At 60.9% G+C, this 22,208-nt stretch overlaps 1 protein-coding gene across 2 annotated transcripts in view; it reads left to right on the forward strand.

Annotated features, from left to right (window-relative positions):
* Jag2 (jagged canonical Notch ligand 2) overlaps positions 1-16,933 on the forward strand; it is a 21,907-nt gene extending 4,974 nt beyond the window's left edge. The window contains exons 3-26 of one of the 2 annotated variants that reach the window (XM_040742355.1): positions 2,282-2,339; positions 3,781-4,032; positions 4,147-4,207; positions 7,074-7,204; positions 7,302-7,421; positions 7,562-7,675; positions 8,030-8,143; positions 8,296-8,409; positions 8,505-8,551; positions 8,662-8,835; positions 9,615-9,765; positions 9,843-9,995; positions 10,076-10,189; positions 10,406-10,519; positions 10,622-10,735; positions 10,871-10,987; positions 11,407-11,434; positions 11,522-11,607; positions 12,275-12,388; positions 12,482-12,597; positions 12,911-13,159; positions 13,630-13,761; positions 15,127-15,283; positions 15,446-16,933. In XM_040742355.1, coding sequence (XP_040598289.1) covers positions 2,282-2,339; positions 3,781-4,032; positions 4,147-4,207; positions 7,074-7,204; positions 7,302-7,421; positions 7,562-7,675; positions 8,030-8,143; positions 8,296-8,409; positions 8,505-8,551; positions 8,662-8,835; positions 9,615-9,765; positions 9,843-9,995; positions 10,076-10,189; positions 10,406-10,519; positions 10,622-10,735; positions 10,871-10,987; positions 11,407-11,434; positions 11,522-11,607; positions 12,275-12,388; positions 12,482-12,597; positions 12,911-13,159; positions 13,630-13,761; positions 15,127-15,283; positions 15,446-15,942 — 3,327 coding nt within the window. In that variant the 3' untranslated portion in view covers positions 15,943-16,933. The remainder of the gene's footprint in view (positions 1-2,281; positions 2,340-3,780; positions 4,033-4,146; positions 4,208-7,073; positions 7,205-7,301; positions 7,422-7,561; positions 7,676-8,029; positions 8,144-8,295; positions 8,410-8,504; positions 8,552-8,661; positions 8,836-9,614; positions 9,766-9,842; positions 9,996-10,075; positions 10,190-10,405; positions 10,520-10,621; positions 10,736-10,870; positions 10,988-11,406; positions 11,435-11,521; positions 11,608-12,274; positions 12,389-12,481; positions 12,598-12,910; positions 13,160-13,629; positions 13,762-15,126; positions 15,284-15,445) is intronic. The other variant, XM_040742356.1, reaches the window with a different exon arrangement.
* Positions 16,934-22,208: the final 5,275 nt, after the last annotated feature.

Raw genomic sequence — 22,208 nt, forward strand, 5'->3', positions numbered from 1 at the left:
GTCGCAGGTGGGGGAGAAGCCACAGGTGCCGCCTGCCTGCTGGCTCAGGTTCTCCCTGGATGACTTCCTGCCGTCCAGGTGTAGGGAGCCCAGCTGGCGGGCGAAGGGCCCTGTTGGGCGGCGGGGCAGGCTGTGTCCCCTGCGGGAGCAGGTAACCGGAGCCCTGGGCTCAGGCTGAGGTGGTGGTAACCCTACCTGTGTGGCTGGCGTGGGTTTCCTGGGGGTGCTTCTGGCTCATCTGAAACCCAGGTGTGTGCAGGGGATCCGGACCCAGGCTTGTATGCCCGCCTTGTGGCGAGAGCCTCCAGCTGGTGGGCTTGGCCTGTAGCAGTGAGGGCAGCAGTCTCAGGCCCAGCTTGGCCTTGCCCTCTGGTAGCCCATCAGCCCCTTGCCCCCTACTCAGGAGCAGAATGCTCGTAAACCCGTTGGCCTCAGATCTCGCCGACCACCTGTTTCGATGGGAACTGATGGCGATGTCCTCGGTGGGGGTCTATGGTGCCCTGTGCTGTGTCCCCCCCCCCCACGCTCCACATTCCTCGACGTTGTGGCCGTCTTTAGCCTCCTTCCGGCCCTCATCCCTCTCCCTTAAACAGTGCTTCCCCCCTCGGGTTGTAACCTGCTTCTCTCGGGGCTGTATGGCCTGGCCTGGCCCTCACTCTCCCTGGCTCTGTCTGCTGGTTCTGCAGGCGATGTCTGAACTGCGCTCAGCACTTGGATGAGTGGGTGGGAAAAGGTCACTGAAGGAACAGGGTAGGGAAAGCCCGGGAAGGGGCCAGGAGGCCAGCTTCTCACCAGGGATCTAGACCTGGGCAAACGGAGGCCCCGGTGATGATTACTTCCCAGGCAGTTAGGGCGGCCGTGCTGGAGCGTAGGAAGAAACCGTAGAGAGCCCAGGGGTAGGCTCTACGTCCCCACAGAGGAGGATAGCGCATGGGGCCTTCTTAGGCTTCTGTGGTTAGGGCTGGGAGGCCCTGTGGTTAGGGTGGAAATCACAGTGGCCATGGGGAAGGGGGTTTAAGGGGAACTTAAGGGATAGCATTGAGAAACCTGGTGGTGGCTTTGTGGAGCCGAGGAAGCTTCTGGAGTGGCCCTCTGCTTTTGGCCTTGCTCATGGTGGTATGGGCCCCATGTCTACAGACAGGTGCCCACAGGAGGTGCCACAGTAGGAATTGAGGGTGTCCGTGTCGAGGTGCCAACAGACAGGGAGCAGGACAGCTTCTCCCAACACAAGGCCCAGTAGGCTGGGTATGGGGAATGGGAGGAAGGGAAGTTCTAGAAAAGACTAGGACCTCAACCAGATTAGATAGGGCTCCGGTGAGTCTGAGGGGAGGATATGGGAGCCGGTGGGACTCTCGGCCGTCCGGAAGAACGTGAAGTTTCCTCAGCATAGCCAGGCTGCAGAGGAAGGGGAGCCTGAGGGACAAGGCGCAATGGGCTCAGGCCACCCTCTCACAGGGGCAGGTCTCACATCGCCAAGGTCAACAGCTAACAGCAGCGCTCATCACCATGGCCTGGGGCAGCAGGACAGATGGTGTGGGCTGGCCACGATTACGGGCTGAGGCTGTGCCCAGCGCAGCATCTCTCAAGCCTCAGTAACCCCCCACCTGTACAGCAAGGGATGGCCCCCCAACCTCCGTCCTGGGGTGGGAGTTACGGGTCTCACTGCATACTCTCTGCTGGTTTCTCTGGGGCCTCTGAGTAAGCACCTCCGGGCGCCCGGTGAGAGGAGCTGCTGCATAGCTCGCGGGCTTGTAATACATAGGATCGCATCTTTCCCGTCTCAGTGGTTAGGGGTGCAGGGGTAAAGACTCAATGGGAGTGCTCTGCCCACCAATGCTTGAACCCCTCCCTTCATCTTTGTTCACTTCAGGAGCTCGTGCCGGTGAGGGCTGGACTGGGCCGGTCCGTGGGTGTGGGGCCCCAAGATCAAGAGTTGCGGCCAGGGAGGACCCTTCCTGCCTATGAGCTGGGATACCCGGGGGTGGGGGTCTGTAGAGGAGATGAGCCAGTGCTGGGGACAGCGACAGAGGTGGGAGGGAACCACAGAGCCGCGGGACAAGGCCCTCTGCTAGACCTGAGCGTCCCAGAGCCCCACAGGTCCGGGGCACACACCGGGCGGGACCAGCAACAGGTGGGGGGACCCGCAGAGCCGTGGGACAAGGCTCTCTGCTAGACCTGAGCGTCCCAGAGCCCCACAGGTCCGGGGGCGCGCACCGGGCGGGACCAGCAGCAGGTGGGGGGGACCCGCAGGCCCCTGACCGGCTCCCCTCTGTGTCTGCAGCGCTCTTTCACTCTGATCGTGGAGGCTTGGGACTGGGACAATGACACCACTCCAGATGGTGAGTGTGCCCTGCGCTGGGGGGAGTGGGGGGGGGAGGGGCGGCTGCCAGCAAGAAGGCCTTCTCGGAGATCCTGGGAGGCTGGCCCGCTGGGCCAGAGTGCCCGTGGCCAGGTCCGTCCATAGTCCTCTGTCTGCCGGGGGCAATGGCTCCAGCGCCTTGTCGTGGTGTCAAGGAGCTCTCCGTGTTTGGGGGCTCTGCAGAGCTGTGTGTAGTTCCTTCATTCCTGGCGTCTTCCCCGCGCTCTTTCGCATCCATGTTGGTGATGCAGTGAGATGGGACGGTCCCTCAGGTGGTTCCCTGGCTTTGTTCTGTGGCCTTCTCCCTGTCCTGGAGCATGAGGGCCACCACCTCAAGGCTGACTGTCCTGTGACGGCACGTGTGGGTGCTGGGGGTCGTCTCAGCCTTCTAATGGCGAGGTAGCGGTTGTCTGTGGACAGATGGGGATCCAGAGGCAGGATTTGAAGATCTGGGTGGAGCTCCCCTGGGGTTGGGGGAACGAGGGAGTCAGGAAGGCTTGGCTCAGGTCGAGCAGGCTTTGGGGCCAGAGACGATACTGACCTCTTCCTAGGGATGGATTGCTCGGGCTGCCATGTGGGCAGAGTCTGCAGGGCCAGAGTTGAGGCCAGCAAAGAGGATGCTGTGCGTATCAAGACAAGGAGGCTGACACAGGCAGCTTGAGGGGCTAAGGGGTTTCTGGCCATTCTCGGACTCGGAGGCACAGGGTGGCTGATGGATAGGACCTGGGGTTACGGCCAGACATACCTCTCGAGACCTTCCAGAGCAACGTGCGCGCGACGATCTGGAAGAAACCCAGGCCCACCAGAGATGGTGCCAAGGATGTGCAAGAGGGAGCTCAGGAGCTCAGGGTAGGGGTCAGCCAGGGGCCAAGGAGGCAACCGGGGGCCTTGACGAGGATAGGCCAATGGGCCCACTAGGAGAGCTCTAGCTCCTGTGTTAATGCAGCAGAGGAAGGGGGGGGGCAGAGGGCTTTGTGAGCAGCTGCTATAGAAATCCTCAGACGACAGAGGAAGGTGCCTCAGGGAGCCTGCCGCGGTGCACACAGCCACGGGGCAGTCCAGCCCACGAGAAGGGGGTCTCAGAACCCCGTTTAAGATGGCTCGATCGGTAGGATGCTCCTGGGCACCAGATGCAGTACAGGGGAGAGAACGATAGCCGGTGGCTGCGGTGGTGCCCAGTGGGTATGGGAAGCTTAGGGCTCGCAGCGTCCTGACCCTGTCTCTGTGAGGGTGACCTCCAACCTTCCCGTGGGGGCCCGGACAGTGTCTCCTCCACCCCCCTGCCCCTGGCTCACGCAGGGTTGGCAGCCTTCCTCTGCCTGGCTGCCCCATCGTCCCTGAAGCTGCCTGCTAGGCCGGTGCCGTGTCCTGGGGGACCGCCGGGTAGCCGGTGCCGCTGGCTGACTCTGCTACTCCCAAAGGGGAGCTGCTGATCGAGCGGGTGTCGCACGCGGGCATGATCAACCCCGAGGACCGCTGGAAGAGCCTGCACTTCAGCGGCCACGTGGCGCACCTGGAGCTGCAGATCCGAGTGCGCTGCGATGAGAACTACTACAGCGCTACCTGCAACAAGTTCTGCCGGCCCCGGAACGACTTCTTCGGCCACTACACCTGTGACCAGTACGGAAACAAGGCCTGCATGGACGGCTGGATGGGCAAGGAGTGCAAAGAAGGTGAGGGGTCACCCAGCGCCGGGTGGGAAGGGGCATGCGCAGGGCCGGCATGACCGGCTGCAGCTGTGCCTCTCTCTCTCTCTCTGTCTCTCTCTCTCTGCCCCTCTGTTCCAGCCGTGTGTAAACAAGGATGTAATTTGCTCCACGGGGGATGCTCTGTGCCTGGGGAGTGCAGGTGAGCACCATGCCTTCCCTTCTTTACCTGAGTTGCTGTTGAGCCTGCGGCAGGCAGCTGGGGCGCCCTGCGGGCAGGCGGGCGGGCATTGGTAGGCCGTGGAGTGCGGTGCTTCGAGTTAGGAAGTCAGATACTACAGAGCTGAAATGGAACCCTGCCCTTATGAAGCTCTTGGGCATGAAGGGGGCGGTGCTGTCTTGAGCATGTGCGTGTGTCCCGCGACATACTCCCCGTAGGACAGCTAGAAGGGGACAAGAGAGGGTGGCCAAGGTAGTCACACCAGGGAGAGGCAGAGGCCAAGGTAGGTGTGTGTGTGTGCGCGCGCGTGTGCATGTGCGCGCGTGTGTACGAGTGTGTGTGTGTGAGTGTGTGCGCGTGCGTGCGAGTGTGATGAAATTATGAGACCCTGCTGCCCTGCCCGAGGAGCATGGTAGGATGTCACAGTGGCACGCTAGAGGGAGAGGCTGTGACTCGAGGCTGCAGGAGAGGGATGGGCAGGGGTGGGCGGGGCCTGCAGACATGCTCAGGGGCTGGGATTTCATGGAGGAGTGAGAGAGAGGCTGGCTGGGGTTAGGTCAGGAAGGATCTGCAAACCTGGTAGCTTGAGCCGCTCGCTCGGCAGCGGAGCTGTGGTGGCTGAGGTGGGGGACGGCTGTGGGAGATGTGGGAGAGGCAGGCTCGTGCCTGTGAAGAAGGATGTATTGGATAGGCCTGGACTTAAGGTAACACAACATGTGGCTTCCAGGTTACATTTCCAGCCCAGGGGTCGGGTGGAGAGGAGAGGCGTGGATGGCAGGGTACTTAGTGTCACAGGGAGGCCTGAAGGGGGTCCTGCAGCGTCGAGTAGGGAGTAGAAGCCCTCTGAGGCTTGCGAGACATCAAGGGGCAGTGAGGTCCAGCTGGGAGGGTAGAGCGTTGAGCGGGGCAGGAGTTGGCACTCTCGGGTGTTGAGTTGGGGTTAGCTGGAGGGTGTAGGAGAAGCGTTGGGGGTGAGGAGGTCTGGGGCAGTAGAGCCACAGCCGTAGGCCTGCCAAGGCCCCCTGTCGTCCGGGTTCTCCATCCCTGGGTGCCCTCTGAAGGATGGGTGTGCCTCCCGTGCGTCTTCAGGTGAGGACCGTGCGGCACATGTAGCTAAGTGACTTACATGGGCAGAAAGAGATGTATGCAGTGGAGGGCCCCCCCCCCCGTTGTCACCCGCACACACTGTGGTGTCAGACAACCTTAGCGCAGTACTCGAGGCACTGTGTGGAGCACCGACCCACGATGGGCTAGTACCTTCCTCTCGGAGCTTCATCCTAGGAGGGAGGTGGGGGTGGGGGGCAGCAGAATTTGTCCATGGGGCTGGCTCTCTGCCTGGTGTAGTCTTTTACAGCCTGTCTCTGAGCGGTGCGCTGGAGTTGGGCCTGGGGTCTAGGCAGATGTGGCCCACGGGTGGTAAACACGGGAGCCTGCCCCTCAACCCCATCCTCACCGCTTGGCCAGAGGTCTGTTCTGTTACCTGGATGGCTGTACCGGCATCTCTGTGTGCTCAGGGCTGGGCGGGAGGGGGGGTGAAAGACAAGTCAGTGTGTCCCACGGTGCGCCATGGCTGTGGTTAGCACACAGACAGCAACGCTGGGGTAGAAAACCAGGGGAGGGGGCAGTAGGTGAGCGCCACCCGCCTCTCCCTGGGCCAGAGGGTGAGGCCAAATGGCCTCCTGCTGTCCAGGGCTCAGGTTTCAGCAGAGGACACCCCTCCCCAACCGGATGCTACTGCGGAGATGGCTGCGCTTTCCTGCCACCCTCCCCAGGCCCTGGAACTGCTGGCAGGAAAGCCACAAGGTGGGGTCCGGCGTGGGATGGCCCGCCCAGGGTGGAGAACTCACCCTTGGGACTCCGCAGGGTCTGGGCCCCCAACTAGCTGTGGTACCCCTGGTGGATGACCCAAGGCTTAGCCCCGCCCCTCAACTCCCCGCACCACCTGGAGAGAAGCTCCCCAAGTAGAGATGGGACACCTACTGTGGCCAGCCTCAGTTTCCCTGAGTGAGCCGGGCCGATAAGAACCCGTGCGCGTGACCCCGGGGTAGCTCAGGAAGGGCTGTGGTTTTTCCTTCTATAAAAATAACTGCAGTGGCGGGGGTCAGCGTGGAAGTGACGTGGCCTGCGCGTCATCCCTGCCCCACAGGGCCTTAGCCTTCAAGGAAGGGGCCCCCAGAGTCCTGCCCAGGGCCCAGAGGGCAGCCTGTTGGAGTCCATTCTCTCACCTGCCGGCTCTGTGCCGGCCACCTCCTGACATCCCGAGGGACTGCCCAGAGGGAACCAGGTCTTAAGATTATGGCCTCAGCTGGCATCTTCAGCTCCGTGTCTTGGACTCCACCTTGCCCAGGGTGGCCCTGCCACAGGCCGGCTAGGTAGCCCACAGCTTGGACTTCCTGGGAGTCAGGGACGCCTGTGCCCTTGAATAGCAATGAGGTCACACGGCCCTTAGTCCCGGGTGGCCAGGGCCTCTCCTGATGTCCCATCATCCTCAGACCCCGGTTGTCGTGGTGGCCCCAGCAGCACCTGGCGAGCAGGACCTGGCGCTGCGTCCCTGGGCCTCCCCCGGCTGGGCCTTCCTTCCCGGCGCCTGCTTGTGGGGCCTGGCTCAGGGTTGAGTCCGAGAATAGCTCAGGGAGGAGTGACGGGACAGCTGGGCTGACCATCTCGGCCGGTGGCCGGGAATGCCCGTGACAGGGAGGCCGACCGGCGGGCCGTAACCCCTGCTTGGCTCAGAGCTGTTCTCCTCGGCCAAGGTCCGGGGGTGGGGTGGCGGCCCGGACTCATGTGCCTGCCTCCTATGGCCCTTACTCATGTGCCTAGCTGATAGCCCCACTGCTCCGGCCCCCAGGTGCAGCTATGGCTGGCAGGGCAAGTTCTGTGACGAGTGTGTCCCCTACCCTGGCTGCGTGCATGGCAGCTGTGTGGAGCCCTGGCACTGTGACTGTGAGACCAACTGGGGTGGCCTGCTCTGTGACAAAGGTAGATGGGGGGGCGGTGGGCGGCGGGCGGGGGCGGGGCCAGGCCTTAAGCTCTGAAGCTGGGCCCGTCCCTGAGAGAGCCCTACCCTTGTGCCCAGACCTGAACTACTGTGGCAGCCACCACCCCTGTGTCAATGGGGGAACCTGTATCAACGCTGAACCTGACCAGTACCTCTGCGCCTGCCCAGACGGCTACTTGGGCAAGAACTGCGAGCGGGGTACGTTGGCACGTTGCTTCTCAGGGAGCCCGGCCGAGCCCCGTGGTTTTCCGTGCACGGTGGACTGTACCCCAGCGGACTCTGGGTCTTGTGGGCTTGAGTTTGGTAGGCACCGCCCTGCTTACCCTCTCCCTCTGCAGCTGAACACGCCTGTGCCTCCAACCCGTGTGCCAACGGGGGCTCTTGTCACGAAGTGCCATCGGGCTTCGAATGCCACTGCCCATCGGGCTGGAGTGGGCCCACCTGTGCGCTTGGTGAGTGGCGGGGCGGGGCGTGGGGGGCGTGGGGGGCTCCACAAGGTAGGGGGTGGGCAGCACCCTAGGGGGCCGGACGGAGCAGTTGAATCCACTGTGCTGTGGACACTGGGCAAAGGACAGCCGGTTCCTGCCCCTTTACTGCTTCCCCACAGCAGACCGAGCCCCCCACCCCCACCCATGGGCTGTGCCCTACCCGTTGGCCATGCCACCACACCCCGTGCCCCACCGTCCCTGCGTCGACGCTTAACGAGACACGATGCCACATTCACTGGCCGTATCAAATTTGCCACACCCTCCCGCTTGCCTGCCACACCCCTATGTCTCTCCCTCTCTCTTCCCTCCCCCCTGCAGACATTGACGAGTGTGCCTCTAACCCGTGCGCGGCAGGCGGCACCTGTGTGGATCAGGTGGACGGCTTTGAGTGCATCTGCCCGGAGCAGTGGGTGGGGGCCACTTGCCAGCTGGGTAAGGGCTCCCTGGGGGCCGTGCGTGCATGGGCTGTGTGCTGTGCATGTGTGGCTGCGGCTGCTGGCTCAGCTCGGGCTGCGGGGGCCAGGTGCAGGGCCCAGTGGGCGAGTGGGGCCTGAGCCCCACAGCTCCCCTTGTCTCGTTCACAGACGCCAATGAGTGTGAAGGGAAGCCGTGCCTTAATGCTTTTTCTTGCAAAAACCTGATTGGCGGCTATTACTGTGATTGCCTCCCGGGCTGGAAGGGCATCAACTGTCACATCAGTCAGTATGGGTGGGTGGCGCAGGTGGGTGGGGCTGGGGAGCACAGAGGGGGAACCCCCCACCCTGACCCTGCCCACGTGTCCCTCCGCCCCTAGACATCAACGACTGTCACGGGCAGTGTCAGCACGGCGGCACCTGCAAGGTAAGGAGGCTGTCTGTCACCTGCCGGGCCGACACTGGGTGGGGCGGAATGTGGCGGGGGGGGAGGGCATGAGGCTCACCCACCCACCCCACCCCCATCCACACACCCAGGACCTGGTAAATGGGTACCAGTGTGTGTGCCCGCGGGGCTTTGGAGGCCGGCACTGCGAACTGGAGTACGACAAGTGTGCCAGCAGCCCCTGCCATCGGGGTGGCGTCTGCGAGGACCTGGTGGACGGCTTCCGCTGCCACTGCCCACGGGGCCTCTCCGGGCCGCTCTGTGAGGTAGTGACCTGGAGGGGCCGTGGTGGGAGTTACCGTGCGACGCACAGGGAGTGTCGCCCACACTGCCCTCGGAAGCCTGGCTGGGAGGGGGCTTGTGGCCGTCACCCACGTCAGACTTGTCCCTTGTGACCGCTTGTGCTTTACTCCCCCTAATGGGACCACACAGGGAAGCAGCCTGCAAGAGGGTCCCCAAAGGCAGAATCAAGTACTCGATGATGCGGGGTCATCATGGGTCAAGGGTGGGCCTAGGAAGCAGTGGTGCCTTTCCCCCACATCTGGTGCCCTCAGCCCTACTGGGTGATGACGCCTCTTGTCCTGAGCTACACAGAGCGGTTTTGCTCTGGTCTTTGTGAAAAGGGCTAGCCTCCTGCTCAGTGGGTTTCTCGGGGGGCCCACGGCGGTGGCCTGGCTCCCGGTCTGGGGAGCATGGTGGTGCCGGCTGCGGGAAGGACCTCTCTTGGCTCCGAGGGCAGCCTGGCAGCATGGGGGCCAGAAGCCGGCCTTCCTGCCGGCCGGAGGAGCCAAGGCCGGATGCTGCCTGTGGGAGGCAGAGGAAGCTTGGCTGCTGTGGAGGCGAGGGCTGGGCAGGAGGGGGCTGGCGGCCCACAGGTGTTTCCGTCCAGCTGATGGTTGGTGCTTGGACATTCTGGGGTGGGTGGGGACTTCAGGCTCGGTCTGGCACTGTCTGGTGTAAGGCTGAGGCCTGGTTGCCTGCACTAAAACAGGGCTTCTGTCTAGAGCTGGTCTCTCACGGATGCGCACCCTCCCTTTACCGACAGGTGGATGTGGACCTCTGCGAGCCAAGCCCCTGCCTCAATGGTGCTCGCTGCTACAACCTCGAGGGTGACTACTACTGTGCCTGCCCGGAAGACTTTGCTGGCAAGAACTGTTCAGTGCCCAGGGAGACATGCCCTGGCGGAGCATGCAGAGGTGCGGGACGCAGCCCCAGGCAGGGTGGGAACCCAGGGTGGGGCTGGGCCTCATCCCTGCCCATCTCTTTCCCACAGTGATTGATGGCTGCGGGTTCGAGGCGGGGTCCAGGACACACGGCGCGGCGCCCTCTGGCATATGCGGCCCTCACGGGCACTGCGTCAGCCTGCCCGGGGGAAACTTTTCCTGCATCTGTGACAGCGGCTTCACGGGCACTTACTGCCACGAGAGTGAGTGGTGTGCAGAGTCGGTGGGGTGGGGCCCGCCGGCCGGCCGGCCACAGGAACAGCTCACCTACCCTCTCCCGCAGACATTGACGACTGTATGGGCCAGCCCTGTCGCAACGGGGGCACGTGCATTGACGAAGTGGACTCCTTCCGCTGCTTCTGCCCCAGTGGCTGGGAAGGCGAACTCTGTGACATCAGTGAGTGTGCGCTCCTGCACGCCCGCCTTACCTGGACTTGCCCCTGCTGGCTGAGGCCTGGCTCCACTCCCCGTGACCTACCCAGCATGGTGTGCGCGGGCCTGAAGTCGTGGGGTGGAGTCCCAGGCTCCCACGTGCTTGGGCCCAGCTCTTGCTCTTCTCCGTGAAGCCCTCCCCAGCGCCGGTGACCCCCGCTGACCGGCGTCCTCCCCCCAGATCCCAACGACTGCCTCCCCGACCCCTGCCACAGCCGCGGCCGCTGCTATGACCTGGTCAATGACTTCTACTGCGCCTGTGACGATGGCTGGAAGGGCAAGACCTGCCACTCACGTGAGCGCCTGGGTCCCGCCTGCGATGAGCGGAGGGGGCTGCCTGCCAGGACCCTGCCGTGGCCAACGCGGCCCCGCCCGCTGAGTGGTCATGTGCTTGCAGGCGAGTTCCAGTGCGACGCCTATACCTGCAGCAACGGCGGCACGTGTTACGATAGCGGCGATACCTTCCGCTGCGCCTGCCCTCCAGGCTGGAAGGGCAGCACCTGCACCATCGGTGAGGACCCTACCCAGCCTAGTGCAGCCTAGCGGGGCGCACCCTGCTGCACCCCCCCCACCCGAGGCTGTCCGCCTCACCTGCCTTGGGGTCTGTCCAGGCAGCACACACAAACCCCTTCCTCTCTCCTTGCAGCCAAGAACAGCAGCTGTTTGCCCAATCCCTGCGTGAACGGAGGCACCTGTGTGGGCAGCGGAGACTCCTTCTCCTGCATCTGCCGGGATGGCTGGGAGGGCCGCACCTGCACACACAGTGAGCTGGAGGGGCTTCAGGTGGGGGAGGCCCGTGGGTTCTGCTGCTCCCCACCCAGCTCCCCACCCCTTCTTAAAGCTGCTCTCCACCTGTCCAGCTCACCCACCCATCCACGCTCTAAGACCTGTTGTGCCGTCTTCTCAGCGAACCCCGCAGGGTCCATCTACCCCCCACCCACCCCGATCCACCACTGGGAACCCTGGGGCTCCTGCTGAGAAATAGGTCCCACTCCACTACAGGCCCCCTCCCGGTGGCTTGCCTGGGGCTTGGACCTTCCTGGCACTCCTCTGCTGACTCTGCCAGGCTGGTACGGACAGGATAGTGTCTACCCGTGAGCCTCAGGCACACAGGTCTGCCGCAGAGGTGCGCTGGGCAAGCGTGTGCCGAACTAACCACCCCATCTCTCCCTTCAAATCCAGACACCAATGACTGCAACCCTCTGCCCTGGTGAGTGGCAGCCCAGGAGGCTGGCTGGTGGGGGGCGGTGCAGGGCCCATCACGGGGAACCCCTTGTGACCGCCCTCTCCCCTGCAGCTACAACGGAGGCATCTGTGTCGACGGCGTCAACTGGTTCCGCTGCGAGTGTGCACCCGGCTTCGCGGGCCCCGACTGCCGTATCAGTAAGCAGCCTCGGTGGACAGGAGGAGTTGGGATGGGGGCGATCTGTGCTGGGGCTCTCTAGCCAACCTCAGTATCAAGAGCTGGGCAACATTAATGTCCTTGTCCTGATAAGATTACCTGCTAACAGCACTGTCCCACCTCTCCTACGTGTCCGTGTCCTGTGGGTTCCTAGTTCCTCCCTGAAGAGCCAGTTGCATCTTGGGAGGAGGAGTACAGGCTGTGGGGTGGAATGCCCATGCTCACTCCAGCCCGTGAGGATGCTTCCGTGGGTGTGGCCACCTCTCAGAAAGATTGGGGCACAGAGGACTCCGCGTACCCTAAGCACAGAGGCAGATGGAGGGAGGGTAAGGGCCGCTGGGTTAGGAGGCTTCAGGCTGGCAGAGTGACAGTGACAGCAGCCATCTCAGCCTATGGCGGCCTGAGGCACGCCCCCCCCACCACCCTGCCTCTCCCACATCCCAGTGCCCGTGCGGGGTGCCAGCCTGCCCTAAGAAACACACAGTTGCTGGAGAGATGGCTCAGCGGTTCAATTCCCGGCAACCACATGGGTGGCCCGCAACCATCTGTGACGAGATCTGGCCTGCAGGCGTACCTGCAGGCAGAACACTGTACACACACAATAGATAAAAAGAAAAGAAAAGAAACACCCAGCCACTTTCCCCGCAGACATCGACGAGTGCCAGTCCTCGCCCTGCGCTTATGGTGCCACGTGCGTGGATGAGATCAACGGGTACCGCTGCAACTGCCCACAAGGCCGCTCTGGCCCCAGGTGCCAGGAAGGTATGACTGTGGTGACCACGGCGGCCAGGGTGTGGACCGCGTCTGTCCTCCGGGGCTTGGGTACTCTGCTGAGCCTCCTCCTTCTCGCCACAGTGGTCGTTTTCAGGAGGCCCTGCTGGTCCCGGGGCATGTCCTTCCCACATGGGAGTTCCTGGGGAGAAGACTGCAACAGCTGCCGCTGCCTGGATGGCCACCGGGACTGCAGCAAGGTGAGGCCAGCCCCTCATCCACCCCGCTCGCACCCTGACCCTGGGTACTCCGAGGCTGCAGGGGGTGGCCTGGGAGGGGCCCTGGGGCCACCTCTCCCTACGAACACTTTGGGAAGTTGAGGCCCGACCCAGGCTCTATCTAGCTCTTTCTGCTTTGACAGAAAGACCTTTCTGGAGTGGAGTTTTGCCTGCCTCCCTAGGGTCCCTGGGTGGTTGGAGACCCTGACTCAACCGTGCCTTACTGTCAGGTGCTGCGGGTGCATGCCCGCGGTCCCACAGTCCCATGTGTCTCTCCCGGGCGTGTCTTCCCCAGGTGTGGTGTGGGTGGAAGCCTTGTCTGCTGTCCGGCCAGCCCAATGCTCTGAGTGCCCAGTGCCCACCAGGGCAGCAATGCCGGGAGAAGGCCCTGGGTCAGTGTTTGCAGCCACCCTGTGAGGACTGGGGAGAGTGTGCAGCCGAGGAACCCCTGCCCCCCAGCACCCCCTGCCTGCCACGGACCACGCATTTGGACAACAATTGTGCGCGCCTCACGTTGCGCTTCAACCGTGACCAAGTGCCTCAGGTGAGCATGTGGTCCCCGGGGGACCCAGGGTCCCAAAGCTTGCCCCTAGAGTGGTCACCTTGTCACAGCTCAGCTCTCATGGGTCCAGAAGCCCATGGTTGTTCAGATGGCCGCCGCTGGGGCTCACACGGGAAAGCACTGAGCCCAGGGATTGTTGGGCAAGAGAGGGGACAGGTCCAGTCTGGGTTGCAGGGATGCTGTGGGCCTTGCATTTAAAGGATAGTTCCTGTTCCTGATCGTGTCCCAGCCTCATCCTCTGGGTGATTAGAGCTAGCCTGCCTGTCTCCTAGAACAGAGGAGCCCGGAAGCCATGATGCCCATCCCCCCAGCCCCTACTTTCCCTAAGCCCCTCGAGTTGCCTACAGATATGGGGTATGGGAGCCCCCCCGCCCGCGCCAGCGGGGAGATGAGTGGCCTCAGATGTTGGCCGCCGCTGCAGGCCTCGTTAACCTGTTGTACTGTCTGCTCAGGGCACCACCGTGGGCGCCATCTGCTCCGGAATCCGAGCCCTGCCTGCCACGAGGGCAGCGGCACGCGACCGCCTCCTGCTGCTGCTCTGTGACCGCGCATCCTCGGGGGCGAGTGCCGTGGAGGTGGCCGTGGTGAGTGTGGGTGGGCGGGGCCTCGAAAGCCTCAGCAGCTGTGCTGTGGCATGGCAGAGTGCAGACCGGGAGCAGCGGGGACTGAGATGGGACCCAGATTTGTCTGCACCCGCCCGTCCCCCACGCCCCCGTCCCCCACCCCACCCCCGGCACCTCTGCAGCAGTGGGGGGGGCAGAGCTATAGGAGGGAAGAGCGCCGAGATGTTCAGGCGGTCGGCGGTCACTGAAAGTCCGAGGGATCAGTTGCTGGGATGGAAAGGCAACAAGAGTGTGAGACTGGCCGGGCGTTGGTGGTGCACGCCTTTAATCCCAGCACTCGGGAGGCAGAGGCAGGCGGATCTCTGTGAGTTCAAGGCCAGCCTGGTCTACAGAGCGAGTTCCAGGACAGCCTCCAAAACAATACAGAGAAACCCTGTCTCAAAACAACAACAACAACAACAACAACAAAAAAAAAACAAAAACCAAAAAAAAAAAAAAACCAAAAGAGAGTGAGACTGGGTCCTCTTAGGAGAAGTGGTCTGGAGCCCCTTGGGATCAGCAGGGAGCTTGTCTAGGCGAGGCAGAGCTGCCTGCGTGCTGTGGGAGGCAGGGGTGGACAGAGGCAGAGGCAGAAATGACAAGACGGGCACTAGACCAGTAGGAAATAGGGCTTCAGAAGTGGCATGAACAGTGCCTTCCAGGGCTTCTGGCTCAGCCATGTGACACAAGTCTCTTCCTTTGCCTGGCTTCTGAAGCCGCGGACGTTGGCTCTTGGGTAGGATCCCGGGCATGTGGAAGGAGGCTGGAGAGAATGTTCTGGAACTGTCCCTGAAAGAGGCAGCCTTGAGATGGCAGGGGGTGGGTGTTGGCCAAGGGGAGGGTGAGGCAGAGGGATCGAGGTAGCCTTGTGACATATGGTGATGGAGGGACACAGTATTCGGGGAGAGGGGAGAAAGGAAACGCCTTGGTACAGGTCGGGTGCCAGGGTAGGGTCGCAGCACGTAAGTAAGCCGTAGAGACGCAGGGCCGGTTTGGTTTTTGTAGCTCTTTGGGTGCAGATCTGGGAGCTGAGTGCACCGAGAAAGGCCAGCCGTGTCCATGCAGGATACAGGGGTGTTGGCAGAAGGAGGGTTGGGCCACTCCCTAAATCTGTCTGGTGGGTGCATCTCTGAATCAGGATCCCACCCCAGTGAACTTCCCACCCAGAGGGTCTCCAGACTCTCCGAGATCCTGGCCGTGTGTAACCCAGCACCAATTCAGCTCTACCTATGGCAGCCCTCCCTCTATTCAGCCAGCCAGGAACCAGTCAGGGTTTGGGCAGTGGCCATGGCAGGTGCCTCGGAGGCTGCCTTTGGGCTGTCCCCCCAGCGTCACCCTCTGCTACAGTCTTTCAGCCCTGCAAGGGACCTGACTGACAGCAGCCTGATCCAGAGCACAGCCCATGCCATCGTGGCTGCCATCACCCAGCGAGGGAACAGCTCACTGCTGCTGGCTGTCACCGAGGTCAAAGTGGAAACGGTCGTTATGGGTGGCTCTTCCACAGGTGAGCCTGGGGCGGGGTGGAGGGCTCCCAGGCTCCGGGACAGTGGGAATCTGCCAGGCGGACACTGCTCAGAGGGGTGAGGGCACCTGCTGCCACCCAGCTCCGTTCTAGAAACGAGACTGTAGGGACACTGGGGTGCTCACTACCTCTCCTTCTACCTAGGTCTGTTGGTACCGGTGCTGTGCAGTGTGTTCAGCGTTCTGTGGCTTGTCTGCGTAGTCATCTGCGTGTGGTGGACGCGGAAGCGCAGGAAAGAGCGGGAGAGGAGCCGGCTGCCGCGGGACGAGAGCGCCAACAACCAGTGGGCCCCGCTCAACCCCATTCGCAACCCCATCGAGCGGCCGGGCAGCAGCGGTCTGGGCACCGGGGGCCACAAAGACGTACTCTATCAGTGCAAGAACTTCACGCCACCGCCCCGCAGGGCGGGCGAGGCACTGCCCGGGCCAGCCGGCCACGGGGCCGTCGGGGAGGACGAGGAGGACGAGGAGCTGGGCCGCGAAGATGGGGACTCCCCAGAGGCAGAGAAGTTCCTCTCACACAAATTCACCAAAGACCCCAGCTGCTCCCTAGGAAGGCCAGCCTGCTGGGCTCCCGGGCCCAAAGTGGACAACCGCGCAGTCAGAAGCGCCAAGGATGTGCGCTGTGCTGGCAGGGAGTAGGCCAGCTGCCGGGCTGGCACCCAGAACCCTCGCTGGCACCACGATGCCTGCTGGACCAGAGGAGGCCAAGGCCGTGTGCATAGTTTCTTTATTTTGTGTAAAAAACAAAACCAAAAACAAAAAACAAATGTTTATTTTTTACGTTTCTTTAACCTTGTATAAATTATTCAATGGCTGTCAGGCAGAAAACAACGGAGTATTCTCGGATCATTGCTATTTTTGTAAAGTTTCCGTGTCCGCACGCACTGTGGCAGGGGAGCAGGGCGTGTTTGTGTTCTCACCAAATCGTATAATGTTTGTTACCACAGGCTGTCGCTGTTTACAGATTCTTCTTTTTTATTCCTCATTTGGGTTTCTCTCTGGCTCGAGGCCCAAAAGCCCACGGGACCCGTGGGCTGGGCTGTGGCTGGGACCTGTGGCCGTCAGCGGCACCCGTGGCTGTCAGCGGCACCCGTGGCAATTGGCCTGGCCTGTGGACGTCAGTGGGACCCGTGGCTGTTAGGAACATCTGTGGCCATTGGCTTGTGGCTGTGAGCGGCACTGGCTGCTGCGTTGGCCCGTAGCTGTCAGCTGGACCTGTGGTGGCCCGTGGGATGCTGGTTACCACGGCTGTTGGTGGCGCCTGTGGTTGTCAGCAGGGTTGGAGGTCACTGGTGTGACCTACTGCCAGCAAGCAAACCTGGCCCACGCTTTGGCTAGCCCCTCCAGCCTGCCGTCCTTGCTTCCTCCTGCCCAGAACTCTCCAGAGATCTCCAACTGTGCTTTCAGAAGTGCCCTTCCCAACTGCTCGGTCTCCCTCCCGGGATGGCGGCAGTATTGAAGCTTGTGACAAGTGCCTTCACACAGACCCCCTCCCGGCTGTCAGCGTTTGCCGTGGGCACCAGGCCGCCGCCCACCTGCCGGCCCCGGCCACCCTCCTTGTGAAAGTGCATTTCTGTGAATATGTATATATTAAATGAATCGCTCTGTATATTTGATTTAATAACTTAAACGTTTTGGTCTCCCTGTTCTTTGGTTGATTTTTTTTTCTGCTTGTAGTTGGGGCACAGGTAGATGTGGGCGTGGCCTGGGTGTTGGGTCATATCAGTGTGGGATCTTTGAGGTCAGGTGGTCCTGACCTCAAGCGGTGGGTGACTTGGGCCTCAAGCATTGCTGGAGTCCTGTAGCAGTTGACACTTGTGTAGTGGTGGTCCCCTGGGCATAGGGTATGGGGAGTGTGGGTGTCTGGCTCCCTACCTCTAAACAAAGCTAAGAGCGGGCTCTGGGAAACGGGAAACGGCTCATCAGTGATGGTCAAGCTTGGGGGAAGGAAAACCCAAAGAGGCTCACGTAGGAACAAAGGAGCTGGCTGTGCTGGTCTCAGGGCTGAGTGCTGGGAGCCAACCCTGGGGTCACCTGCCAGTTTGCGAATGAGCCGTTTACCCCTCTGAGGGGCAGAGGCTGGCAGAAAGCAAAGAGCAACAGTGGATTCCAGAGCTTCGAGGAGCAGAAAGATTGCTGAGTTCTTGGGGGGGGTCTCACCCTGCTTTTTTGCTGGGCGAAAGAACTGGCCTGGCCACTGCTGGGTTTTTTTCCTGGGATGTCTTGTGCCATTTCTCTGTGCTGCAGATCATGTTATGGGTGTCTCCATGATACCTGCATTGTCTCCCCACCATCTGTAAAGCCCCTGTAGGCTGGCAGTAATAGGTGTGGAGGCGGGCAGTCCAGACGAAAGGCTACCCCGAGGAGTCATGGTCTGCGTCGTGATGTGGTAAGATGCCAGGCTCACATTCCCACCATTATACTGGCTAAAAAGTACCCCGGGCTTCAAATCTCCTCTTTAAATGGTAATACCTGAAGTGAATGGTAGAAATAAAAAAGACCACTCTCATCCTGGGATTCTACCCACCTACCTCATAAATGGCTTTTCAAGGTCAGTGAGCAGACTACAAGAAGCCCAGGCCAACGTGAAGCCTGGCCTGTGATCGGTGGCCTGAAGGACAGACTGCAGAAGCACCTGCATACATCACCCATGGGTTCCCGGCCACCAGCCATAGAGCGTGGCTGTTTACCGTGCCCAGAGAAGATGCCTTGGAAGTTCCAAGAGGTCGGAAAACTTGCAACAAACAGCTTTACAGGCGAAAAAGCTGTGGAGCGGCACCTGTAGAAATGGGGAGTCTATGGGCCGCAAACGGAGGCTTTCAGGTGAGTTCAGCAGACTCTGTGGGACTGCAGGATGATCCCCGGGATGTCGAGAGCCCCGCTGGGAAAGTGCTTGCTGCATAGCAGGAGGAAAACTGAGTTGGATTCCCTAGAACCCACACAAAGCCAGCTTTGTAATCCCAGCCCCGGGGAGACAGAGATCCACGGGGCTTGCTGGCCAGCCAGCTTAGTCAACTTTACAAGCTCCAGGCCAACAGACCCTGCCTCCAACTAAAGTCTCTGAGAAATGATCTGCAAGGTTGGCCTCTGTCTTCTGTATGTGTTCACAAATGCATGCGCGCGCGCACACACACACATACACACACACACACACACACACCTCATCCCTCTCCACATGAAGGTGGACACACACATACACGGTCCGGAAACAGCTCAGGGATGAAGGACGGACGTGGCATCAGCGGCCAAGGATGCTGGGTAGAGGGCCTGTGGTGGCAGTCCCAGTCCCCCAAGAGCCCAGTCAGCCTCAGGACAAGCAGGAGGGTGTGTGTCGTCTCTGCTGAGTCACTCCTAAGGGGTACGCATGTCATGCTCACATCTGCCTGACTGGTGCTGGGAAAGGCTCCGTAGGCCAGAGGGGGCTCGTGGGACGACGTCTGCCTCATGCCTCTCCAAGGGGAGGTGCTCCCGGATGCCAAAGTGTGTGTGTGTGTGTGTGTGTGTGTGTGTGTGTGTGTGTGTGTGAGTGTGTGTGTGTGTGTGTGTGAGTGTGTCAAACGCACAAGTAGAGCTGGGCCTCCGTAGCGGTCCACGTGTGCACGCGTGTGCAAGCCCGCTCCACCCTCCAAGTCCACTGTCCAGTGTCCCTGACACGCTGTACCCTGCTCAGGCCTGGCTTGGTCAGTAGCTGAGAGTTGATCTCCACGGGGATAGGCTGGTACCCAGCAGGGATGAGGACAGACCGGCTACAGCCAGCCCATGACGGTAACTATGACCCAGGTCTGGCTCGCTCCGCATTCTCCTTGGCGTGGCGTCCCTGCTGGGTTGTAAGTTTGTGTAGCTTCTGGTGCTGGCCTCATCTCGACGTGGCCAGTGACTGAAGGGGAATACAGGCCGTGCAGCCGACAACAGGGTTCCCACGGGCAAGGGTCAGGCCATGGCCCTAGGGCCAACCCTGTCCCTAGAGTAGGCCGTGCCCTCTGGAGAGCTGAATGGTTAGCTCCACCGAGGCTGCTTCTTCAGCAAGTCCAGCCAAAGGAACACTCGCTCGTGCGTCCAGCTATCTGCTGCGCACTGTCACCCTGAGGCCGGCTCTAGCCCTGAGTTTTCCCTGGCTGAGTAAGGAGAAATCGGCAGCTCTCCCTGGAGTGGCTACAGCCTCCAAGCTGACCATCTGGCTGGCTGGGGACTCTGCTCCTGTTTCTCTACCTACAGACCCTGCTGCCCAGATGGAACAGGGCAAAGACGGGGGAATGGGTTGTGGCCCTCCTGCAGGAAGACCTGCTCTCTGCCCTAGAGCTACTTTGTTGCCAGGAGCCTGCTGAGGCCAGTGCCACTGGGAAACTACAGGCCCCGCCTCTCTCTGGCCCTCCTATATGTTAGTACTGGGAACATGGGAAAGATAGCTTTGATCCATGGGGCGGGGGTGGGGGGGGTAGTGGGGAAGCGTGCTCCCTAGGCACCACATCAGGCATGTGGCCCGGAGTTGACCCGTAGTCTGTACCTCGTCTTTTAGACCTGCTTCCAAATGGGGTCTGCAGGCTGTACGCTCCCGCTGCGTGTTACCCTCCTACCCTTAGAAACCAAATGCTGTGCAGTAAGAGATGATGACTACGGCCAGAACAGCCACCAGGAGGGACACAGGAGAGACAGGTGTAGGGCCAGACAACCGAACCCACAAGGATTACTTTGAGGGGCTCCCCGTGTCCCAGCAGATGTGAGCTGTGTGGCTCTAGGGGCTGGATTCTGGGGGGGGTAAGCCGCAGAGGGGTTCCCGATTGGGGTGTAGGCAGCGGATGTTCACCCTCCAGCAGAGGACATGCAGCCCCATCCCACCCCACTGTTTCCAGTGCCCAATGGCTGGCACGGCAGGCTAATACAGCCGGGGCAGGGCCCCATGCCCAACACCTGACACATGATTCTCTTTGCAGCTGGGGTCAAACTTGCCCTTACACTCCCGCACGGTCAGAACAGAGGTTGGTATCAGGAGTCTGGATGCTGGGCCCATCCCAGGTGCTGCCCTGACCCAGGGAACCAAGTCCAGGATGGCAGGCTGATATAGGGCCAGGACGGTTCTGAGGTCGTGAACCTATGCCTCTCGTACTTACTCTCACATTGCCATGAGCATCCGGCAGGCCGCCCTCCTGGCTGCTGCTTTGGCGCCGGGCCCCAGGGACCGCACCAGTGGATTCTGCTTGGCGACAGCCCCGACTGCAGTATCTCTGTATCTCCGAAGAAACCAGCCTCAGGGAGCAGTGAGGAGAATCTACATGGGAACCTGGTCCCAGGGTGGCTGGGCCCATTAACCCCTGCAGGCCAAGCTGTAGGCAGCTGGCTTGGCCCTGTAGTGGCTTCAGAGTGGACTTCCATCTCCTAAATGCAGCGGGGGCTCAACTTTCCCCATCAGACCCTGGCAGAGGTCATCCAAGCAGTCTAGGTCAGCAGGGTCCTGGAGACCTCAGGTTCAAAGCATCTAGGGCTTGGGTTAAACCAGTATTCAAAGGAGAAAGTTGATGGGAAATGTTCTTCTGTATATTTGTTTCTCTTATTGGTTAATGAATAAAACATTGATTGGCTGATTGACCAGACAGGAAGTGACGTAGCTGGGCAGAAACAGGATACAAGCAGGGACAAACAGGAAATTGCTCTCTTCTCTGCAGAGACACTGAGCAGTCACCATGTAGCAGGCAAAGGAGTTGGAGGTCTGGCATTCCACTGTAATCCAAGACCACATGGAAGTACTTAGAGATTAATAGAAATCGGTTAATAATTAAGACAGAGATAGCCAATAAGACTAGCCCTAGATAACAGCCAACAGTTTCATAATTAACACTGCATCCGTGTGTTTCTTTGGGGCTGAGAAAACTCATGCTTATAGAAAGCGAGGCCTGTTAGGTAGAGGTCTACACCGCAGTGTTCTTCCTGGCTTCTGGTCCCAGAGGACTCAGAGGCTTGTGGCAGAGCTGGCGAGGGTACAGCCTGGTGAAGAGATGCCCCAAGGGCTGTGCTCTCACAGGAAGGCAGGGAGTGAGCAGCAGTAAGCAGGGGCTGTCCCAGGGGGCTGCTTGGAGGTGTGACGCATGGGCCACAGGTCCAGGGCTTTGGCTTTCAACTGGCGTTAACCCAGAAGAGAGGTGTCTACCTAGTGGTAAGTAGTTCATGGAAGAGAGGACCCCGGGGGGAGAAGCTGATTTAAAACAGGCCCAGGGGCTTCGCATGGTGTCTCACACCTCTAATCCCAGCTCTTGAGAAACAGAGGCAGGCAGACCTCTGTGAGTTGGAGAGCATCTTGGTCTGCAGCGCGAGTTCTAGGGCAGCCAGGGCCACACACAGGGAGACCCTGTCTCGAAAACTGACACCCCTGCCTGAGTTAAAGCAAGGAAAACAGACCTGGAGGCTACCAAGAGAACTCTGGAGTGGCAGCACCCATCCAACGTCACTATTTCTATGGGTGACCCAGATCACTCTCTGGGTATCCACAAGTCTCCAGGTGGCCTGGGGTCCCCAAATCCAAAGACTAGGAAGAATATGGGATCCCAATAAGGCAAAAAAAAAAAAAAAAGAGTGAGCCTCCCTCCTCAGGTGGGTGGATCGATAGTGAATCCCATGGACACAGCACAGCCAACCCATGGCCGGCCAGGAACGTGTCCCAGACCACTGCTCAACCCCAGCACCCAAGTCTCCACACAGAGAATGATTGTCACCTGCAGTCATGGTGACGCTCAGGCTCTTGGAGGCTCAGCATCCCTTCCTGTCTCTTCCTAGTCCCTGGCCACCTTCAGGAGGGTGTTGTACCTCTCACCTCTGAAGTCTCTGAGCTCCCAAGTGACATCGAGATGACAATGGTCTTCAGATGGCTGAGTCAGGAGGCACCATGTCCACTGCAGGTGACAGACTGCAGAGGA

Source organism: Mesocricetus auratus, unplaced genomic scaffold (genome assembly GCF_017639785.1).
Source record: "Mesocricetus auratus isolate SY011 unplaced genomic scaffold, BCM_Maur_2.0 Super-Scaffold_15014, whole genome shotgun sequence".
Classification (NCBI taxonomy): Eukaryota; Metazoa; Chordata; class Mammalia; order Rodentia; family Cricetidae; genus Mesocricetus; species Mesocricetus auratus.